This window comes from Xiphophorus hellerii, chromosome 6, assembly GCF_003331165.1.
Source record: "Xiphophorus hellerii strain 12219 chromosome 6, Xiphophorus_hellerii-4.1, whole genome shotgun sequence".
NCBI lineage: Eukaryota > Metazoa > Chordata > Actinopteri > Cyprinodontiformes > Poeciliidae > Xiphophorus > Xiphophorus hellerii.
In genome coordinates this window covers 20,482,742-20,502,239 of record NC_045677.1, presented here as the reverse complement: position 1 = coordinate 20,502,239, position 19,498 = coordinate 20,482,742, and the positions used below count along the sequence as shown (strand labels likewise).

The 19,498-nt window shown below is 34.8% G+C and overlaps 1 protein-coding gene across 1 annotated transcript; it reads left to right on the top strand.

Moving 5' to 3' along the window:
• Nucleotides 1-296: 296 nt before the first annotated feature.
• On the top strand, nucleotides 297-19,138 carry LOC116721522 (macrophage mannose receptor 1-like). Its single transcript, XM_032565308.1, has 33 exons — nucleotides 297-437; nucleotides 621-983; nucleotides 1,092-1,262; nucleotides 1,927-2,082; nucleotides 2,176-2,298; nucleotides 2,564-2,701; nucleotides 2,803-2,982; nucleotides 3,228-3,382; nucleotides 4,048-4,161; nucleotides 4,406-4,521; nucleotides 5,126-5,274; nucleotides 5,353-5,552; nucleotides 5,955-6,079; nucleotides 6,696-6,783; nucleotides 6,873-7,026; nucleotides 7,160-7,198; nucleotides 8,455-8,618; nucleotides 10,096-10,157; nucleotides 10,321-10,421; nucleotides 11,114-11,256; nucleotides 11,498-11,603; nucleotides 11,933-12,060; nucleotides 12,154-12,204; nucleotides 12,614-12,631; nucleotides 12,945-12,968; nucleotides 13,061-13,163; nucleotides 14,303-14,535; nucleotides 14,911-15,076; nucleotides 15,261-15,464; nucleotides 15,553-15,669; nucleotides 16,593-16,745; nucleotides 17,786-17,815; nucleotides 17,892-19,138. Exons 1-33 carry the CDS (start codon nucleotides 374-376, stop codon nucleotides 18,155-18,157), a joined length of 4,404 nt encoding a protein of 1,467 aa, XP_032421199.1. The 5' UTR covers nucleotides 297-373; the 3' UTR covers nucleotides 18,158-19,138.
• The last annotated feature ends 360 nt before the right edge of the window (nucleotides 19,139-19,498 follow it).

Genomic DNA, 19,498 nt, shown 5'->3' with positions numbered 1-19,498 from the left:
CAACCACAGGAAGTCAGTCTGTCTGTGGTCTCCGTTTGCGCACATATTTCCCTGTCTATTGGGATGCAAAGACAAGTTATAGCCCGAACTTGGTGCACAGAGTATCTTTCTTAGTACCAATTACTCATTCAAAAATCAGGAACTACGTGGTAATTGCTTGTTAGTCAGAAGCAAAAGCCACTAAACTAACCAGACATAACGCTGACTAAATAGAAAGAATAAAAAAAAAAAAGAGATGTGATGACGTGGCTTGACATGATGCGTCTGCAGATAAAAGCCACAATCTCTTCATATTGACCAACACAACTTCTTGATTTTGTGTAGACATTACATGGATTAAGCTTTTGCCTGGGAAGAAAGCTTAAGAAGAATCATGAGGAGCACATGTATGGTCACTGTGCTCCTACTGAAAATGCTACAGTGCATGGCATTAGATGGTGCAGTATTCCAACTCTTGATTTCAATCTGTTTCAGATTTTTTAAACAGCAGTAGTTGAATATAGAAATCTGTCTCTAATTATTGCTTTTATGTCGGTATAATATAGACAAAACATTTTCTAATAGCTGACTACTGGAATATTTATGAGAACTTTTAATTTTTTAACAATTTCTCTTTTCAGATTCACCATTTCAACTTACCAACGCAGCTGGTTTTTGCTTGGTTAAAACGGACTCCATTTGCCAAGAAATACGCTGGACAACTGCTGACCGATTGCTGGTGCCTGGGAAAAATAAATGTCTGGGAGTCCAGGGAACAACTGTGATGAGTGAAGTAAGCCTCTATGATTGTGATGAAACAAGCGAGCTCCAAAAATGGAACTGTGCGAATGGAACCCTGCTCACCCTCCAAGCGAGCACCGAGCACAAGCTATTTGTTGAGCTCCAAGCAGATAACAGAGCTGTACTACAGACAACAGCAGGACCCAACAGCAAACTCACGATATCAGGGACATCCAGTGGAGCTTGCACAAGAACATACAGAGGTATAAAACTGCATTCTTCGCAAGATCCAAGTAACTAATTTTTAATCAGTATCAAATGGAGTACTTAATCACAACTATTTTTTTTGCTTTTTTTTATTCACTTTTCAGAACTTTATACGATAGAAGGCAATGCAGCAGGAAGGCCCTGCATGTTCCCTTTCTTTTATGAAAACCAGTGGTACTCAAGTTGCACTTTGATCGACTCCATAAATAACCAACACTGGTGTTCTGTTGAAACTAAATACGAACATCAGACATGGGGCTTTTGCCCAACAAACAGTGAGTACTGAAGAATCTTTTCATCTTAGTAATATAGTACAGTTAGTGTTTTAAATGCATGTTGTTATGCCATTTTAAATTAAAAAAGCACTTTATCATTAGTGAATGTTGATCTCTTAAAAAAAAAAACTTGAGAAAAGCAAAATAACATAAATATGCTACCTCGGTAAATTGGTAAATCTTCATAAAAGTGAATGAAACTCAAGGCTGGTTTATCATAAGCATAAAAACTATAAAAGAACAATAATAAAAGTGCTTTCCTCACAGTAGGAAAGGGTTTGGCAGATAAGTTTCCTTAAGAAACAGGTTTAACTTTTGAGGATTGTAAAGCATTTAAGAGTCTTGGGATGCCCCCCAAAGTATGCACTGAGGCTCAACTCGAGCCACCAAACACAGATGTATGTTTGTATGCAGACTGATATTTCTAACAGCACTTGCTGGGTTTGAGTTCACAAGCTTGAATTATTTCACTCTGCAGCTAATCAATCTATACAATGTAAAAGTTACATTTCTTTGTTTGAATTACTGAAAAAATAAAATTTATTTGCCATTTAACCCCTAAGCAGTCACCCTGAGAATGCGTACATGTTATATCTGATATCCTCATGACAGATAAGGTTTTTTTTAAATTTAGTTAGGTGAACTTGTATATAATATTTTGCAGATAAGGACAACTGGATCAAACATCCAGTAAGTGGAGTACTTTATCAACTGAACACCAATTCTGCTTTGACGTGGTCAGAGGCTGAAACAAGCTGCACGCAGCAGAGTGCCTCCTTGCTCACCATCACTGACCCCCATGAGCAGGCTTATATCACAGGTTCAGTGACTTATAAGAACTCAGACTGGCAAGAAAATACATGAGCTCTTCATGGTCTTTCTTTTTAAATGTTCTTTTATTTCACTCTTATAGCGTTGCTCGAGCCAGCAGGTGCCCACCAAGGATACAAACTTTGGACCGGGCTGACTCTGGATTCAGAACATGGCTGGAAATGGTCTAATGGGGACCCTTTTCGTTACCTTAATTGGGATTCAGGTAGGATTTTTCAGTGTCATATTTTGATAAAAATCACAAGGTTCACAAATAGCTTTCCTTTAACTTTTTACAAGCTAGTGTTGCTTTTGAGTAACTGTTCTTGTCATTTATATACAACAAAAACTCTAGCCACAGCTTTGTATTTACACAATCATTTTCTGTCAAGATTGAAAACTAAACACATTACAAAATTAAATCCTGATGTGAATAAATAGTTATAAGTGACGCTGCAACATACCTAACATTGTCCATCATGTTGTTTTAGGACACCCAGTTAACAATCCAGCACATACCTGTGGAATGATGGATGGAACCGTACGGTACGCATGGCAAAGTTCAATATGCAGCAAGAAATTCGGCTACATCTGCTACAGTAAAGGAGTTCTGCCTCCTCCAACCGAGGGTAAGAAAATTTTTATCATCAGTTCTGGGAGAAATAAAATATGCTTATGATGTTGGGTACTTATATTTGTACATTCTCCTTTTTGTGTATCCTGCAATCAGGTCTTGATACGGGACATTGTTCAGCACCATGGGTTCCATACAATGGTCACTGCTTCCGACTTTATCAAAATGCACAAAGCTGGTCTGGAGCTCAGACGGCTTGTCGTAAAGACGGAGGGGACCTTGCGAGCATTCGCAATATGGAGGACAATAGTTTTGTCACGTCTGAGCTTGGATATGGTACCCCTATTTTATATCAATCTTTCTTCTGGTGGTTTCTTAGTTTGGGGTTTTCTTACACTTGACAAACCATCTAACTGCTAACTTGAACATAAATTCAAGCTAACTATTTTGCCTTTCCTTTTAATCACAATAAGGAATTCGCAAACTAAGCACATAAATTAAAGTTTATAAAGTCCCATAAACTAATGATAGATATATAGATGTATAATAGCCATTCCTTTATTTATTTCCGCTGTCTGCAGCCTCCACTGATGAGCTTTGGATTGGACTCAATGACATTAAAACAGAAGGCCTGTTTGACTGGACTGACCACACCACAGTTACCTTCACTAGCTGGGAGTTTGGAAAACCACAAGGTGCAACTAACCAAAACGATTGTGTTCTTGTCAGAGGAGAGGTGAGAAACATTATGTTCTCTTTTAAATGTGACAAATCTGAATCTGGTCTGGTATGGTGAAGCTGGGCCAAAAAGCAAAGCTCTCAATTTACCAATGCATTTATAGTCGCTCAACTTATGAGATAGGATCCATGACGGTAGATGAGCTTCCTTTATAGAACATCAACTGTTTCTCCACATAGAAAAGAGTTAGTGGAGGTAGCTCAAGGATTTGATCAGGTTGTCACCCATTTGGAGATTTTTCAAGTAAATCTCATTGATAGGAGAACCAGAACTCATTGAAGGTATTCCAGTAATTTTCAATAAATTAGAATATAAAATCCGATGAGTCTTGTTTGTCAGATTAAAAGTACCTTTTGACAATAACAGCCTTTAAGCAAGTTTTAAACATACTTTTCATTAAGCCATTTGTGTTTTTAAAAATAGTTTTATTGCTCAGATGTAATACTTTCATTAATTGTAAGTGAAAAATCATCATAATTTGCAGATATATACACATTCAAACATCCATCTGCGTGTAATTAATCTATAAATTATTTTCACCTATTCATTAAGTTCCTAAAATAAACTAAATTTTCTATATTATTTTGAATGGGTCTGCATAGATCCAATCTGTGTATTTGGACAATATAATGTAAAACAAACTGTATATTTTCTTCTTGTAGAATGGAAACTGGGCTGATCGTGACTGTAAGGAGAACCATGGCTTTATTTGTATGAAAGCCAGTGCTTCTGAACCCACTGGAGATGAAATACAGCAGGATGCAGGTTGCAAAACTGTGAGTGATTTTTTTCAAGTCTGGAAAAAAATGTTTTGATATTTTATCTGGCATAAAAGCAAAAGAGGGAAGACTTCAACAAAGTAAATGTTAAAAATTTCTCAGAAGTGCTGAAAACACAGAACACAGTTTTCATAAGTGATAGAACTAGAAATTCCCAATTTCTAGTTCGTTTTGCTACCTGTTGTGTTGTTTTTTTTTGACACAAAGAGATGAAAATGCACTTTTTATTTTTCTTGAAAAGGGTTGGAAAAGATACGGTTCCTACTGTTACTTCATTGGAACGGAGAGAAAGACATTTGGAGATGCAAAAGAGGACTGCAAGAGATCAAATTCTTACTTGGCAGATGTTTCAAGCAGGTATATATGCATATTTTTACAGGAATGTTAAAAAAAGAGAGAGAGAGAGAGAGAGTGAGCGAGGCAGATTTCTAACACCAAAGAGATTTTGTGATACTAACAAGAAACATTTGTTTATAAGAAACATTGTAAAAATCATGAAATACAATTAATTTTCTTGTGAGAATAAACAAATTAAACAAATTTAAACAAAAGAAGAAACAACTGGTCCTCTGAGATAAAGAAATGACATTTAAAAAGCCTTAAATGTATAAAAACACATGAAATGTTACACCATGTCGTTCTGTATAATCTTAGACCTAGTAGGACTACGTAGCAGCAACATCTCATTCATAAAATCTAGCTGTTTAACTAATGTGAAACATACTGTAGCTCTATCATGTTATTTAAGAAATATCTTTACATTATTGCATCTAAATAGCTCAGTATTTAGGACTAACACACCTAACTTAATCTTTATATTTAGCTAAATTAACATATTCGGTAATTCAAAATCAAATATGTAAGTTAAATAACAAAAATCATTCAGTAGTACAGCTTCCAAGGTAGGTGCAAGTAAACAAAAGTGGTAAATGATTTATTATTTTATTGTCCATGTTTCCAGGGTGGATAATGCCTTCCTAGTCAGCTTGGTGGGCCTCAGATCCGAGAAACATTTCTGGTTAGGGCTTTCAAACCAGAAGAACCGAGACGTTTTTGAGTGGACCAGCACGGTCCCTGTGAGATATACTCACTGGAACAGGGAAATGCCAGGTACAAAACATCTATGTTCATATAATGTGTTTGAAAGTAACTTTTAAAATGACAGTTTTTAATTTCTTTGGCAACAAGGCCACAACCAGGGTTGTGTCGCAATGACCACTGGTAGCACTGCGGGCCTCTGGGACGTTTTGCCATGTACAAACAGAGAGAAGTACATCTGCAAATATCAAGCAGAAGGGGCAGCTTTGACTCCTGCACCAACAACTGCTCCCTCTGACCATTGTGCAGATGAATGGACCAGAGTCCCGACAAGACCTGTCTGCTACAAGGTGAAATTTGATGTTTTTAATGTATGCACTGCTAAACTGCCATGATTTGTCAACATAAGCAACAATGTCAGTTAGACAAAATAGCTGATTGCAATTTTGATTGTTTAAGGTTTTCGAATAATTGAAACACTAATAATATAAGCCTCAATGGCTGCTTTATAATAATTTGAAACCATGAGTTTGCCTTTCTGAGTGTGACTTTTTCCCGTTTAACTTGTTTGAGGCAACCTGCACATTTTCTCATAGTTTTGATGATGACAGTGTAGTGATAAACAAAATACATCAGAGGGTGAACTACAGTCTGAAAGGAGACATCACATCCACTCGAATTTTGCTCAATAATAAAATGAGGGATGAATGGATGCAGACAGATAACAGGAGGTGAACTTCTTGTGTTTTTAGGTATTTTCGGAGCGTTTAGAGACTAAGTCATGGTTTGAGGCCAGGGACTACTGCAGAGCAATCGGAGGAGACCTACTAAGCTTCCACAGCGCTGCTGAGTTGAATTTGAATAAGCAATCATCTAGGTACAGCATGACTTTCTTTACCTACTGCCATAAACAGCTATTTTTCAATGAGATGCACCAGAATGCTTTTTTATGTTGTTTTCTTTTTCTCTTTTTTTGTTTACAAAATGATCAGTATCCCTTTGGTATTTTCTCAGTAATTGCTAATAAGGCTGAAATCACATTATGGATAAGAAATATGATGTAGCATGCTTACATTATAAAATGTTGTGTATATGTGCCTTTACAGTGAAGTATATTTTTAGGGGTTGTCCATAGTATGCCTCTGTGGGATGCATAAGGCAAGACTGCAAGACAGATTTAAATGAGTAAATACATTTATTAAGCAATGAAAATATATTTAGAGATTAAGCAAGCCCAAAATTTAGATTTTAAGTTAGCAGAAATTAAAAGGCTGGTTGCAGGGACAAAGCCAGTGAAACTAGAGTCTCTGAGCCTTTTATAGGAGTGCAGGGAACTTTGCGTATTTGTGAACAGTGGTCTTACAAACCGTGGTCTTCATTCATACTCATCCATATATGGGAGCCTACAGCTGAGGAATGTGTAGGTCACCCAAAGCACAAAGGTCTCATCTTGTATTTGTTACTGAAACTTTAAATATATAACTTGTTTCCAGATACCACTATAGCAGGTATTCAACACTCTGGATTGGACTTAGTGCCAGTGACCAGGGCACTGGTTATGTGTGGAGTGACGGATCCCCAGTGAGTAAACTATGTCTTTCTTTGCAGGACTTCTTAGTCCGTGTCAAAACTATTTACGCATGTCTTTATCATAATGGTTTCCTTAACAGGTAAACTTTCAGCACTGGCAAGATGGAGAGCCAAACAACAAAAACAATGTTGAATCTTGCGTTGAATTCTCTTCACGCGATTGGGATGAATCAGGGTCTTGGAATGATAATCAGTGTGAAACACGTAATGGCTGGGTTTGTCAGATCCGTACAGGTAAAACGTGGCTATGGCATACAGTTATATAAAGTTATTCTTAAAAACATTTAATGTTACCAAAGTTCTTGTTATAGTTCCCAGTTATACCATATCTTTTATGATTTCTGGTATGCTTTTTATCTATGTGTAGGATTGACTCCAAAGTCACCCCCACCCCCTCCAACTCCAGGTGAGTGTACTATGTCATAACTTGAATACAATAACTCAGTTTTTCAATTTCAGACGCAATAGTCAACAAACTTACTGGCGGTGACTCCAATCATGCTTGGTGATACCCTTGGCAAGCCCCTCATTCTGTGCGCATATTTTTGCTCTCACAAATAGAATATTACTTTTTGAAATTCGCAAATCACAACTGTGTTGTTAACAATCTGTGATCAGTCTGGGTTTGACTGGTTCTCTTCCGGTTCAGGTAGCAGGTTCTCCTTGCAAAAAGAGTTTAAATCCTGAGAAGCGCCTTTCTTTATATGTTTACATGTCTGCCAGCATTTCTCCCAGAAAAAATGCTAAGCCCAGTGGTAGGGGCGCCAAAATGGTCCACCAACGGGCCACCATGTTTTTTTTTTGTTACCCCTCCAGGGGGTCTTTTTGTGGGCTCTAGTGTCCTTTATATGACAGTAGACTGACAGGAATGGGGAAGGAGAGGGGGGAAGACATGCGGCAAACTGTCGTCGGGTCCGGGATTCGAACCCGTGCACGGCCGCGTCGAGGACTCAAGGCCTCCAAATACGGGTCGCGCTAACCGCTACGCCACCACGGCACGCCCTGGCCACCATGTTTTTGTAGTAAAAAATGTCAAGTTGACAGGAAATGTAGAAATATTACTGGGTAATTATAGGTTACTTGTTGACAACACTTATAGAGTCTTAAAAACAACAAACAAAAATACAATTCAAATAAATAATCTAATATTTTTGCACCTCTGTTAAATCCAAATTAACTAATTAACCAACGGCTTTTCAAACTCTATGTGATGCTGCTCATATTTAGAGCTGACTCTAGGCATAAATGAACTAAGCAGCTACGTAGGCATAAATGCTAACATTTTATCACAGACCATAGATGCAGAATTTTAACATTTGCTTATTGAGAATGACAATGTTGTTACATTTGATTTAATGATTTCTGCGTAGATAAAAAAAAAAATGTTTTAAATTATTTAACATTTAAATTTAAGATTTAAATGTGGTATAGAAGTTTAATGAAGAATCTTAGTTAGATTGTTGTGTTACCAGTCTGATGCGATGAGTTTAATGTTTGTGTTTGAGCTCGGTTTGTTCACAAATACATTTCAGCAAATTACAGCCATCAGTGATTTCTTCTAAGCTCTGCCAGTTAATCTAGGGCTACAACCTGCCTGTACTGTATCAGACTTTACTCATATAGAGTATCTAATATGCATTATTTGCTATGGCACATGCGCAGATTACAACCGTACCGCTGATGGTTGGCTGCAATGGGGGGAAAATCAATACTTTTTTGAAACCCGGGAAATGGCCAATGAAGACGCTCGGAAATCCTGCAGAGAGAAACATGCTGACCTTGTAACCATCAACAGTGAAGCAGAACGTGTTTTCCTGTGGAAACAGGTATGCTTATTCATTCTTCGGTATGGCACAATTCCAACAGCTCATTAAAATATAACTACAAAATACAATCAAACTCAAATTTAGCTTGTCAAAAAGAAATTAACATTCACCAGATTTCAGTGAAATTTTAATTTACTTTAATCTATATTAAAAATTCTGTGAACAGAGAGTTTCAAAATCATTCATACCCTTTGAACTTGTTTGCATTTTATCATAAATATATAAAATGTATTTCATTGGGATTTTGTGAGTTAAATTCACACAAATGTTCATGACATTGTGAAGCTGAAGAAAAATAATAGATTTAAACATTAAAAAATGAGAATCTAAAAAGATTAATATTTGTTTTCAGCCCCCCTTTTATTTGTCAGTGTTAATTGATCTTTAAAAAGTCTGATCTGCAGATTCCAATTTTGGCCAATCCATATTTTTTTGTCTGAAAAGTTAAATTAAATAGTGATAAAGTCTCTAAGTCTCTCTCATGGGATAGTAAAATGTGACAGTGAGGTTTAGGTAGGTATAATTGGTGGATAAGATTGGTTTCCTATGTAAGTTTTGGATGATCTCCCAAACCTAAGGAAATCAGTGACCAGTTTATCACTGTTTATGGTAAGCATTTTTGCATATCCGCCTCAAGCTAAAAAGCACCTGAGATTGGAGTGTAGACTTATCTTTCAGCATGAGAGGGGAGAGCTAAAAAATCTTGCATCATGTAGCGTGTTTTGCCCTGGCTCAATAACAGATGAGACCTAAAATCCATGCCCGAAGATTAAAAATTTCTTGCTACAGACATTTTTACTGGGCTATTTTATAAAGAAGAATGAATATCACCCACTATATTTATTTAAAGCTGGTCTAGATACACCCCAAAAGACTTCAGCAATCACTTTGGAATAGAATATTAATTCCAGGGCTAAAAATAAATGTAGTAATTTACAACATATATAAAAACAAATGATAAAAACAACAAAAAAAGGAACTATCATTTCCCATTCCTTTCACAATTAGTTTGGAATATGATAATTATATTTATTTCATTTCATTTTTTCCCCTTTTGTAACATCAGTATTACAAACTTTGTATTTGGATTATAGTTGAATCTCCTCGTTAGTATAGTGGTGAGTATCCCCGCCTGTCACTGCGGGAGACCGGGGTTCGATTCCCCGACGGGAGTGAAGTTTGTTTCAGGTCCCTCTTGAAAATGAGATCTAGATCTCAACTGGGGTTTACCTGATTGAATAAAAAAATAGTTTCATTAAGTTCCTCATTTGACTGAGCCAAATTAAAAACTTAATGAATTGGCAAAAAAATAGGTTATATGCAGCAGGATTAGAATTGTATTTGCCTTTTGCAAAGTTCACTGAAGTACACAATGTTATGAATTTACACTAGTTATTCCCTTCTGAATTTATTGTTACATTACTCTTACATATTCTCCTGCATTCATAAACTAAAATAAGACTTTGTTTGAGTATAGATATCCAAACGTTCTGGTTCTGTCTGGATTGGACTAACTGTGGATCTTGACAAGTCATTCCAGTAAGTATATGTTCCAAACATATCTGGGAAAAAAGGAATATCAATAAATCTGTTTGCAAGCTTTCTTCCAAAACACTGTAACTAACTATAATGGTAATAGAGCAGATTAATGGATTAGTGTTTTTTCCTTTGCCTGCTTGACCTCGTCTTTCCTTGCTTTAAGATGGATGGATGGTTCTCCAGTAATTTATCAAATGTGGGATGAAGGACAACCTGATTGTGTTAATTCTGATGAATACTGTGCTGTCATGAGATCGTTCCATGGTGAGTAGACAACTAAATGAAAATAACTGAAAAAAACTATTTTATATGTGTTGTCGTTAGTAATAGGAGCCTTGATATTTGGGAACATTTTAATTGGAATGACCGTGATGAACTGATCATTACATCTTACATCTTTTGAAGTTTGACTTCTTTTGTGATTTTCTTTTTTCTTGTGACTAAAAAGAACGTTCTTTATTTTGTCCTTCTGATTGTATTTTTTTTAGATAATGAAGCAAGAGAATAGGGTACTGCAGAAAAATGGTTCACCAGCTTTTACTCATTTAAAAAATACAGATAAAACTAAGACCAGGGGAGGGATTTGAACTATTAACAAAATAGTTATTATTATTATTATTATACTGCCATAATAATACTACTGGTATTTTCTTTTACTTTATTATTTCACATTCACCTACACCCATAGATTTTCTTCTTACTTATCGTATTTTTATTTTAAGGGCCAGTACAGAAAGGTTCAAATCATAACAATAATGAAGAAATCAGAAAAATGAAATAACAAGCTATCTGTGTACAGCTAAGAAAAGAATATGAGTAAATTTTGGAAAAATAATTTTAAAAAAGTACAAAAATATGTAAACATGAATAAATGTCACCAATCCCTATGTATATATACACACAAAAACGTGAAATGTATATTGTGGCTTCCTAACTTATCATTTATGGTTTCACAGGGTTCTGGCATGATTACAACTGTGGATTTGAATTCGGCTCTATTTGTAAGCGCAGTAGCTCACCTCCTGTCAATGCCACCGTGGCTCCTACAGTCCCACCTAAAGGTAACTGCAAAGAAGGCTGGAAGAAGGTCAACTCCAAGGTGAGAATTATCTGAGTAAATAATGAGAGAAAAACATTCTCTTGGAAACAGTTGAGATGAATTTTCTACAAGTGATAAAAACCCGTCTGTATCTCTCATAAGAATGCAAAAAATGATCTTGAATGACTCATAAAATTGTTGGAGTGATCTAAACTGGCCCTCTTCCCATTGGAGCTAAATCGAATGCATTCAGTTGGAATATACACAAGTTGTAAATTAATTTATCATGTCTCAATTTCAGTGTTACAAGATCATAAGTAACGAAAACCTAACATGGCTTGATGCAAGGCAACGATGTAAAGACATGGGAGGAAACTTGGCCTCTATTTCCTCAAGACATGAGCAAGGTTTGTTTTCTCATAAAAGTTTTAAACATTTACTTCAGTTCAGGTTATTTGCTACAAATATATTCACTTGAGTATTTTGCTAAGCCATCAGCTAGCCATCAGCTTTGCTGTAGTTCAGTTATCATTGAGTTCTTACTCCTATTTATGCTTTTTTTCTTTGACTACTAAACACCCTCATTAGAAATATTGTTTGCAGGTCTAAACATAATTGGGTTTAAACTGGAATGCAAAGTGATGGAAATTTCCATGCCAATCAGAAAAGCCAGAAATTTTATTATGTTGTTGATCTGGAATTGTCTGGGATTTTAACGACTGTTTTCTGTTTTCAGTGTTTTTAGTGTCTGAAATGGCTAACACACCAAATAGAGACCTGTGGATTGGTTTTAGGAACTCGTATAGCGATGGGTTTTACTGGACTGATGGACGGCCAAGGTCTTATGTCAATCTTGATTTTTATGTAAGTAAACATTGTATATTTGTGTTGTCAATTTGAAAATGTTATTACTCAGACAATTTATTAAATATAACATTTTGTTTTATATTTTATTAGCGAAACAGGTATCCATCCTTTTCACACTATCCACACCATTATGGTCATATGGTAAGATAAAAACATTCAGCTTTCTTTGTGCAAAATCAGTGGTTCTACAATTTGTCTCCTGCTACAGAAAAATGTTTGACTAATGAGTTGCTACTGCTTCACAGTTTTAGCAATCTTTACGAAAATGTTACTTGATAATTTTGTTTTAATCCCATAAATATTGTGAAAAATAAAGAAGCATTTTGTAGTTCGTTTACTTAGTGAAGAAGAAAAGCTTTACAATTAACCTAATAAAAACTAACTTTTGGTTTTCATATAAGCCAGGTAACCTCCTATAAATTTGCATGTGTAACTGCTTGAGAGCAATTTATTTGTATATTTAATATTTTTAAATCTTGACTTAAAAATTTATATTTGAAGTGAAGATTTCTAAGCGATTATTTATTTTTCTTTTTGGATTCTTTTGCAGCATTCCTATGATGAAGACGTAAGTAATTCTTAGATTATTTAAATTTGAATAAACAGAAACCAGAAACCATTCCTTTTGCTAATGAAACAAGCTTCGCTCTGACCCACTGGCAGACAATTATGTCCTAATAGTGAGGGCTGTAGACCAGGAGTGGGTTGTAGAGTGGGACCTAACAGGGACTCAATGAAGAAAATATGACTGAATAAATATTATCTCTCTCTGTAATTCTGTTCACAATTTTCTCAGTTTTCCCCTGCGGGGATAAAAAATGTTTCTCTGATTCTGAGGTATACAGATTATAATAATCTTAAAATGTTGGTTTATTTTGCAGTTGCTTGTAACGTTTCGAGATGAGGTGAGTATTTTCTAAAATGTAATTTTTACCATTTTACACTTAACCTTTAAAGGTTTTTTGAACTACATCTGCTAGCCTGTCATTTCTAACAGAAAGAGTGTGCTGTGATCAACGCTAATCCTTCACTTACAATTGGAAAATGGATATCTAAATCCTGCAATGACACCAATGGATTTATATGTTTAAGTGGCATACGTAAGTCATTTAATGTGGTTCCTCCTGATAGTTTTCAAAACAGTAAAATTTTCACTTGCCTTACTTGCGTACTACTACACTTATCTGTCCCACTTTTAACTTTCAGTCCAGGTCTAGTTTATTTATCTCTGTGAAAAAACAGCAAATGATTGGTAAAATTGCAAACAAAATTTGCATAATTAATACTTGTAAATAAGAATGTGTAGTTGTGAATTGATTTTTGTAACCTTGTAAAAAGGATTTTCTTTTCTTTCCTTTGACTGATTGGCCAATCACAAATGTAACAATCCAATAAGATTATGGCTGGGCTTGGCTGTTGCAGCCACAGGATCTTATTAAAACCATTTTGATTGCATAATCCTTCTACTTTGCTCCAGATGTCCAAATTTACTTACGTGGTTGTTTTTTCTCCTGCAGCGAAGTTAGTTTTAAGTTAGATATGTGACCAACATTCTCCTCATGTTTTACTACAAGCAGCAATGGCTTCTCATGCAGTGTGCTGTTACAGCATGAGATATGTCACTTGGGAAGACTCAAAGTACTTATGCAGAATGCATTGGTTCAGTAAGGGACCACCAACAAATTCCAGTTGGTAGAAACATATAAACAGCTCAAACCCTAAGCTCAATATCTTCCAAGTGACCCAAACAGTGATACTGAATTATGTTGCTACTCTACACTAATGAGATACACCTGATTCTATGAGATTTTATGGATCTCCTACTGAACTTCTCTGTAATCTTAGTGGATCGTTAAATTTTTAATTGACATGGCATTGACCAATCAGCTGTAAAAAATTAGTACCTGCAAGTAGAAACTCACACGAAAGCAAGGGAGTTTTTTATTTGCATCAGTAAAAGGACATCAACAAAAAGAATTTGTAACTTGAATAATTATTTTTTACAAATACAATTTTTTTTACACAAATTCTTTACTGTGGATGCACAAAAAATGTTTCTCCATTTTATTTTACAAGGTTACACAACTCATGCATTCTGATTTACAAGTAGACAGTATTTAATTATGATCATTTATAATATTTAAATGTATACATCTTTAAATGCACACTTTTGCAATGACGTAAGTACCATGATGGAAAACTCAAAAAAACGTTACTTATCATTTCTATTCTGAAACAGAACCAAATAAATCTGATACAACTAAACCAACAAATACAGAGAATTACTTCAAAATCCTGAATGATTCCATCAAGCTTGTTACCCAGCAAAAGAGTTGGTATGAAGCTCAGAAGACCTGTGAAGCTGAGGGTGCCAAGCTGGTCAGCGTGCGGAGCGAGTGGACACAGACCTACATTGAGCTGCAGGCTTTGAATCTTAATCGTTCTCTGTGGATTGGACTCAATAAAAACCAGGTATGGTCTTTAAAGCCTCTAAAAGTAAACATTTATTCTAGATTCCATTCAAGCTTATTAGATGTAATGCTTTCATGATAAAATGCTCACAGGGAATTGACGAAAAGCAAATTTTTACAGGTACAACGCCTGTCTAATGTATTAAGTGGAAATATACTGTTACAAGAATTTCAGTTTGATCAGTTGAAAAATGTTTAACAGATATTTTAGATATTTAACAATGTTTAGCCCTTTTTACCAAATTACACTGAATGTTTCTCCTAGAGTAACGCTTTAATTGTAAAACAAGATATTAGCATGTAAGAACATTTACTTAACACGAAACATGTATTATCTCCTTTTTATTTTTTGGATGTTTTTTTTATTTACTTTCAGACTAATAACTACTTCCGATACATAGAGGGCTGGCCAATGATTTTTACCCACTGGGATGGAAATGAACCACGTAAAGATGGAATTTGTGTTTATGTGGATGTTAATGGAAAATGGAAAACCAATGATTGTAATCAGAACTTCAGCAGTCTTTGCATGAAGTCCACAGGTAAAATCAAACTAAATATATTCTAAATAAACATATAAGCAAGTACATCCCTTAATTTTCTTAAATCCACACTTTGCTGTTTAAATTTTCTTCCATTTTGCTATGTAATGCTGAATAAATTTTAATAAAACATTTTTGAATTATTAATATAAGTAATTTGTACCACTGTTTATATAATACACAGACATACCACCAGAAGTTAAGTCAGACAATTTTCCTGGAGTTTGTCCAGAAGACCCGTCTCCAATTAGGTCTGGATATGGGCTTTCTCGGCCTTCGTTTGGCCAAAGTCGGTGGCAGACCTGGAAACCTTTCAGAAGTTTTTGCTACCTATTTTTCTCTGAAATAAAAGAGTGGCAAGATGCAACTACTAGCTGTCTGGCACATGGTAGGTGTTTTCTGTGAAAAATCTTTTCTGCAGTAGTTAAAATTTATGTTGCATTCACAAAAAATAACTACTGGTGTGTTCTGTGAAGGTGGGACCCTTGCCAGCATTGGAGATCCCTTGGAACAGGAATTCATACTTAATAACATTAAAACATTTCAAGACACACACACATCTTTTTGGCTGGGCCTGTTCAAAACTAATAAAGGTAATGAACATCACGAAAAGGCAGTCTTTAAAGGAAAAACTATCTAAAAATGGGTTTTCTATGTTTTACAAACGTCATTTGTTGTGTCTAGTCTTCTGCTCTTTGAGTCAATTACATTTAGCGAGTTTTAGATTTTGAACCTAAATGTGTGAGTTTAGGATAAACTTACTGTAGTAAGCTGTGTCAACATTTTTTTAAATTTTGTCAAACCTCTAAGTGTTTTTAGGTTAGCATTTAAAAAAAAAACTGTAAGCAGAAAAAGACAGGAGTGGGAACAGGTTTCCCAGAATGCTTAGCAGCATGTTTTTGTATCCTGAGATGGAAGTGTGTGAGATTGATCTGACTGTTGTGTGTTATTAAGGCAAATGTTTATTTTCAGCAATTGTTAGCTTACAAAGCTTGAGGATAATGTCCTGTTCACACTAAATATTTGAGAGCAGAATTCGTTGTAATGTTTAATAAAACTCATCACCAGATCAAAAATTTTGTTCATGCAATTTGAAGCAAGAATTTAAATTATTCTAAAGTAATTATTTAACCATTTAGTTAAATAGGTAGTTAATTAAAATAATCTTGTGTTATTGTGAGTGAAAATAATAGAGAAATGTGGCTCTTTAACTAGGTGAGGGCAGTTTTTTCTTTCATATTGTGAAATAATTATTTGGTTTAAATTGCACCATTAAGTTAAAGTTCACAAGATTAATGAACTTAAAAAACAATTATGAACTTTAATTTTGGAGTTAAACCCAAAACAATTTTCTTGTTGACTGAAATTGCATTTTCAAGGCAGCAGTTTTTCAAGTTTAACCACATTCAAATGTTTTACAATGTATTTGTGTAATTTTATTTATTTGTATTTTTAAACATTTTAGATAGTCCATAAAATACATCAAATAATAAAATAAATATCTGTCTATCCCCAGGAGAATGGATGTGGTTGGATAAAACGGTCATGGATTTTGAAAACTGGCAAGAGAATCCGTCTCGCTCCTTCGGTATGATTAGTACATCAAACGGGAAATGGCATACGGGGAATCGATGGCATGATAGACCATACATCTGTAAAGCAGCTAAAGGTAAAACTTTACCATGAATTAAATCTCAGCTGTAAATATTTTTTTTCATTCCATTTTCTAAAACTATTTAGGGCATGTCAATGATGGTAAATAGCAACTATTATGTGTTTCACTTCTTACTTATGAAAAGGGAAAAAATAGAGAATAGCCTTAATGTTAAATTTACTTAAATGTTATTTTTATTTATTGGAAATGCGTCACATTTTCTTGGTGCTTCACCAACTCTTTGAAGTGACCCATAGTGGTCTGGAGTGAAGTTTCTAGCAATGACATTTTGAAGTGACCTGGAACTGCTTTTCCTTCAGGTCACTTCCAAAATTTTGTTGCCAAATCTTGAGATCTAGTGTCATACGCACCGCTTATCCTACGTAGCGAGCACACTAAAATCTCCAAAGATTGTTTTTATGACCTGAGGGTTTTATGACCTGATTAAATCCCTGTTGGGTTCTGGTGTTAAAAACTGATGTATCAAAGGTGGTTCTATAACTTTGTATTACTCTTCTCTCAATTTCTTTCCTTTTCAAGGAAAGAAGTGATATCTCACATAGCAATGTAAGATATCACAACTGCCAAAACTGTGTAAATTAACTTTTTTTAAACTCTAACTTCCAACTGTTGTGCTATCAAAATCACTTCAATAGCATGTCAGACAGTTCCCTAGCAATATACTTCTCATTTTAGCTGTAGTAAAAAGATTGTAGTGTAATTAATTTTATTATCTTTGGTTTTATATTTTCTTTACAATGTAAATTTGATATTTACACCGTATCTAAATAAATATTTCTCGTACTTTTCCTCAGTTTTTTGAAACTTTGTTTATTTGTTTGACTTTGTTAAAGAGCATATTGATACCTCTTTCATTCTTTTGAGGAAAATAGCTGCCTAAATGCTTACATTTCACAGTAAAAGACACATAGACTAAACAAACACGGTCCTCTCAACATTAGAGTGCAAGTAATTTAGAAATGCAAATAATTTCTAGCTATTAAAAAGAAACCAAAGCCGCAAATTTTTTGATAAAGTTTTCTTTTTCTTTCCAGTGTTACTTTCAAAGCCATCACCCACACCAAGTAAGTCATGCTTTCATCTTTTTCTATTTGGGAAAAATATTTTTGTTTCTCTTCATCTACTTTTTTTTCTTTGTAGATGTTGCCACTAGTCCTCAAGGTCGGAGTCGCACAGCTTTAACTGCTGTGTTAGTCATTGCTGGGATCGCAACGGGAGCAGGTATTGCTTTCTTCCTGTTCAAGAAGTCTGGTCATCAGATGAGAATCATACCAATCCCTGGAGGGTTAACGGCCTTTGACAACCCACTTTTCAACAGCAACCAGTCACAGAAAGATTTGGTGGACGCTAAAAAACTATTGGGGAATGCAGATGAAGATAACAGTCAACCTGTAATAACTATATAATTGTAAAAGACAGCAGATGGTGCATGGAAGTATTCTCTGTTTGGGCTGCTTTGGATTTGTACAGTCATAAAATCATTGTAAATGCAAAGAATGATTTATACAAGAAGATGGTGTAACAATTAATTTACTGGAATGTGGCAAGTAGCTTGTATGTATATTGTATTCTAACTACTGCAAAAGCTTAATTGCCAAATGAGAAAGAAGACATAAACACTCATTGACTCAAAGTAGTCATTCATTTAGAAATGATACAACACCTCTCCAAATATTATTGTTAGAAAAATTTGTTTGCTAAAAAGATCAACCAAGACAGAATTCACAAAAGTTAGAGGTTCTATAGATCTTTGATTATAATTCCCAGCATGGAGAAAATGCAGAGTTACACAATTGGTAGGTCAGAGCATTCTCTGACTAACAAAGGAAGTTATCTTGCTACATTTCCTACGTGATTTGTGCAGATGTAAGGTGGTGTTTTGCAACCCTGCAAAAACACCTACGACCAATGGTTTCTTGTCTTTGCTGACAGTCTTCATCTCCAGCAGGAAATGAACTTATGAACTTAGCTTCCTTACATCTATAATGCTGCAATGTGTAAGTTTCACTTCAGCCGTCAATATGTAATGTTATTCTGAAACCAGGAAATGTCTAGAAGCACTAAGGTCAAAAGGCAACAAATGAGTAAATGATAAATCAAATGAATGTGATCAATAAATGATAATTAACTAGTATTTTTCCAATCAGTTACAAAAAAAATCATTGCAAGAGATTATACATTTTGAAATACTAATGTTATATGTTGTAATATTTACAGTTGATTAAAAAATTGCTTATGGGAAATTATACACTTAGCAATAATTAATGTAAAAGCCTTTGTCCTGCCATTACAGTCATCAGTGTATGTTCCTACTGGTATTATTAAAGAGGAATGATCTTTGAAGAGGTTTTAAGTGATTGGAGCTCCTAAGGTCTTCCTGCCATCACCCTAATCTTTAGCTTCCTCCACAAATTCTCTGTTAGTTTTAAATAAGAAACCTAGTTCCACTTTGAAACATTAATATGACTCCGAGGTAGAAGAAGCACGTAGATAAAAATAAAAACATTGCTTTAGATCTATATCTGACATGGTAATCAGTGATATTATGCTTAACAGAAGAAATCCATCAATATTTTAAAAAAAAAATCAAATTAACAAAACTTCCTTTCAACTAGTTGCTTTGGTAAAAAAAAAATGAAATCTGCTAATAAAGGTATTCATTTTTCAGTTTTATTTTCATTTTTATAAAGTTGACCATATTGTATAATAAGTGGGATTTATATAGAAGGAATGTCCCTGATCTTAAA

What these genes read in the sequence shown, in the direction of transcription:
- LOC116721522 (XM_032565308.1), top strand. Translation starts at nt 374, where the DNA reads ATGAGGAGCACATGTATGGTCACTGTGCTCCTACTGAAAATGCTACAG. An exon ending in TGTCATGAGATCGTTCCATG is followed by an intron (nt 10,422 to 11,113) that starts GTGAGTAGACAA and finishes ATGGTTTCACAG; the next exon opens with GGTTCTGGCATGATTACAAC. An exon ending in ATGTCAATCTTGATTTTTAT is followed by an intron (nt 12,061 to 12,153) that starts GTAAGTAAACAT and finishes ATATTTTATTAG; the next exon opens with CGAAACAGGTATCCATCCTT.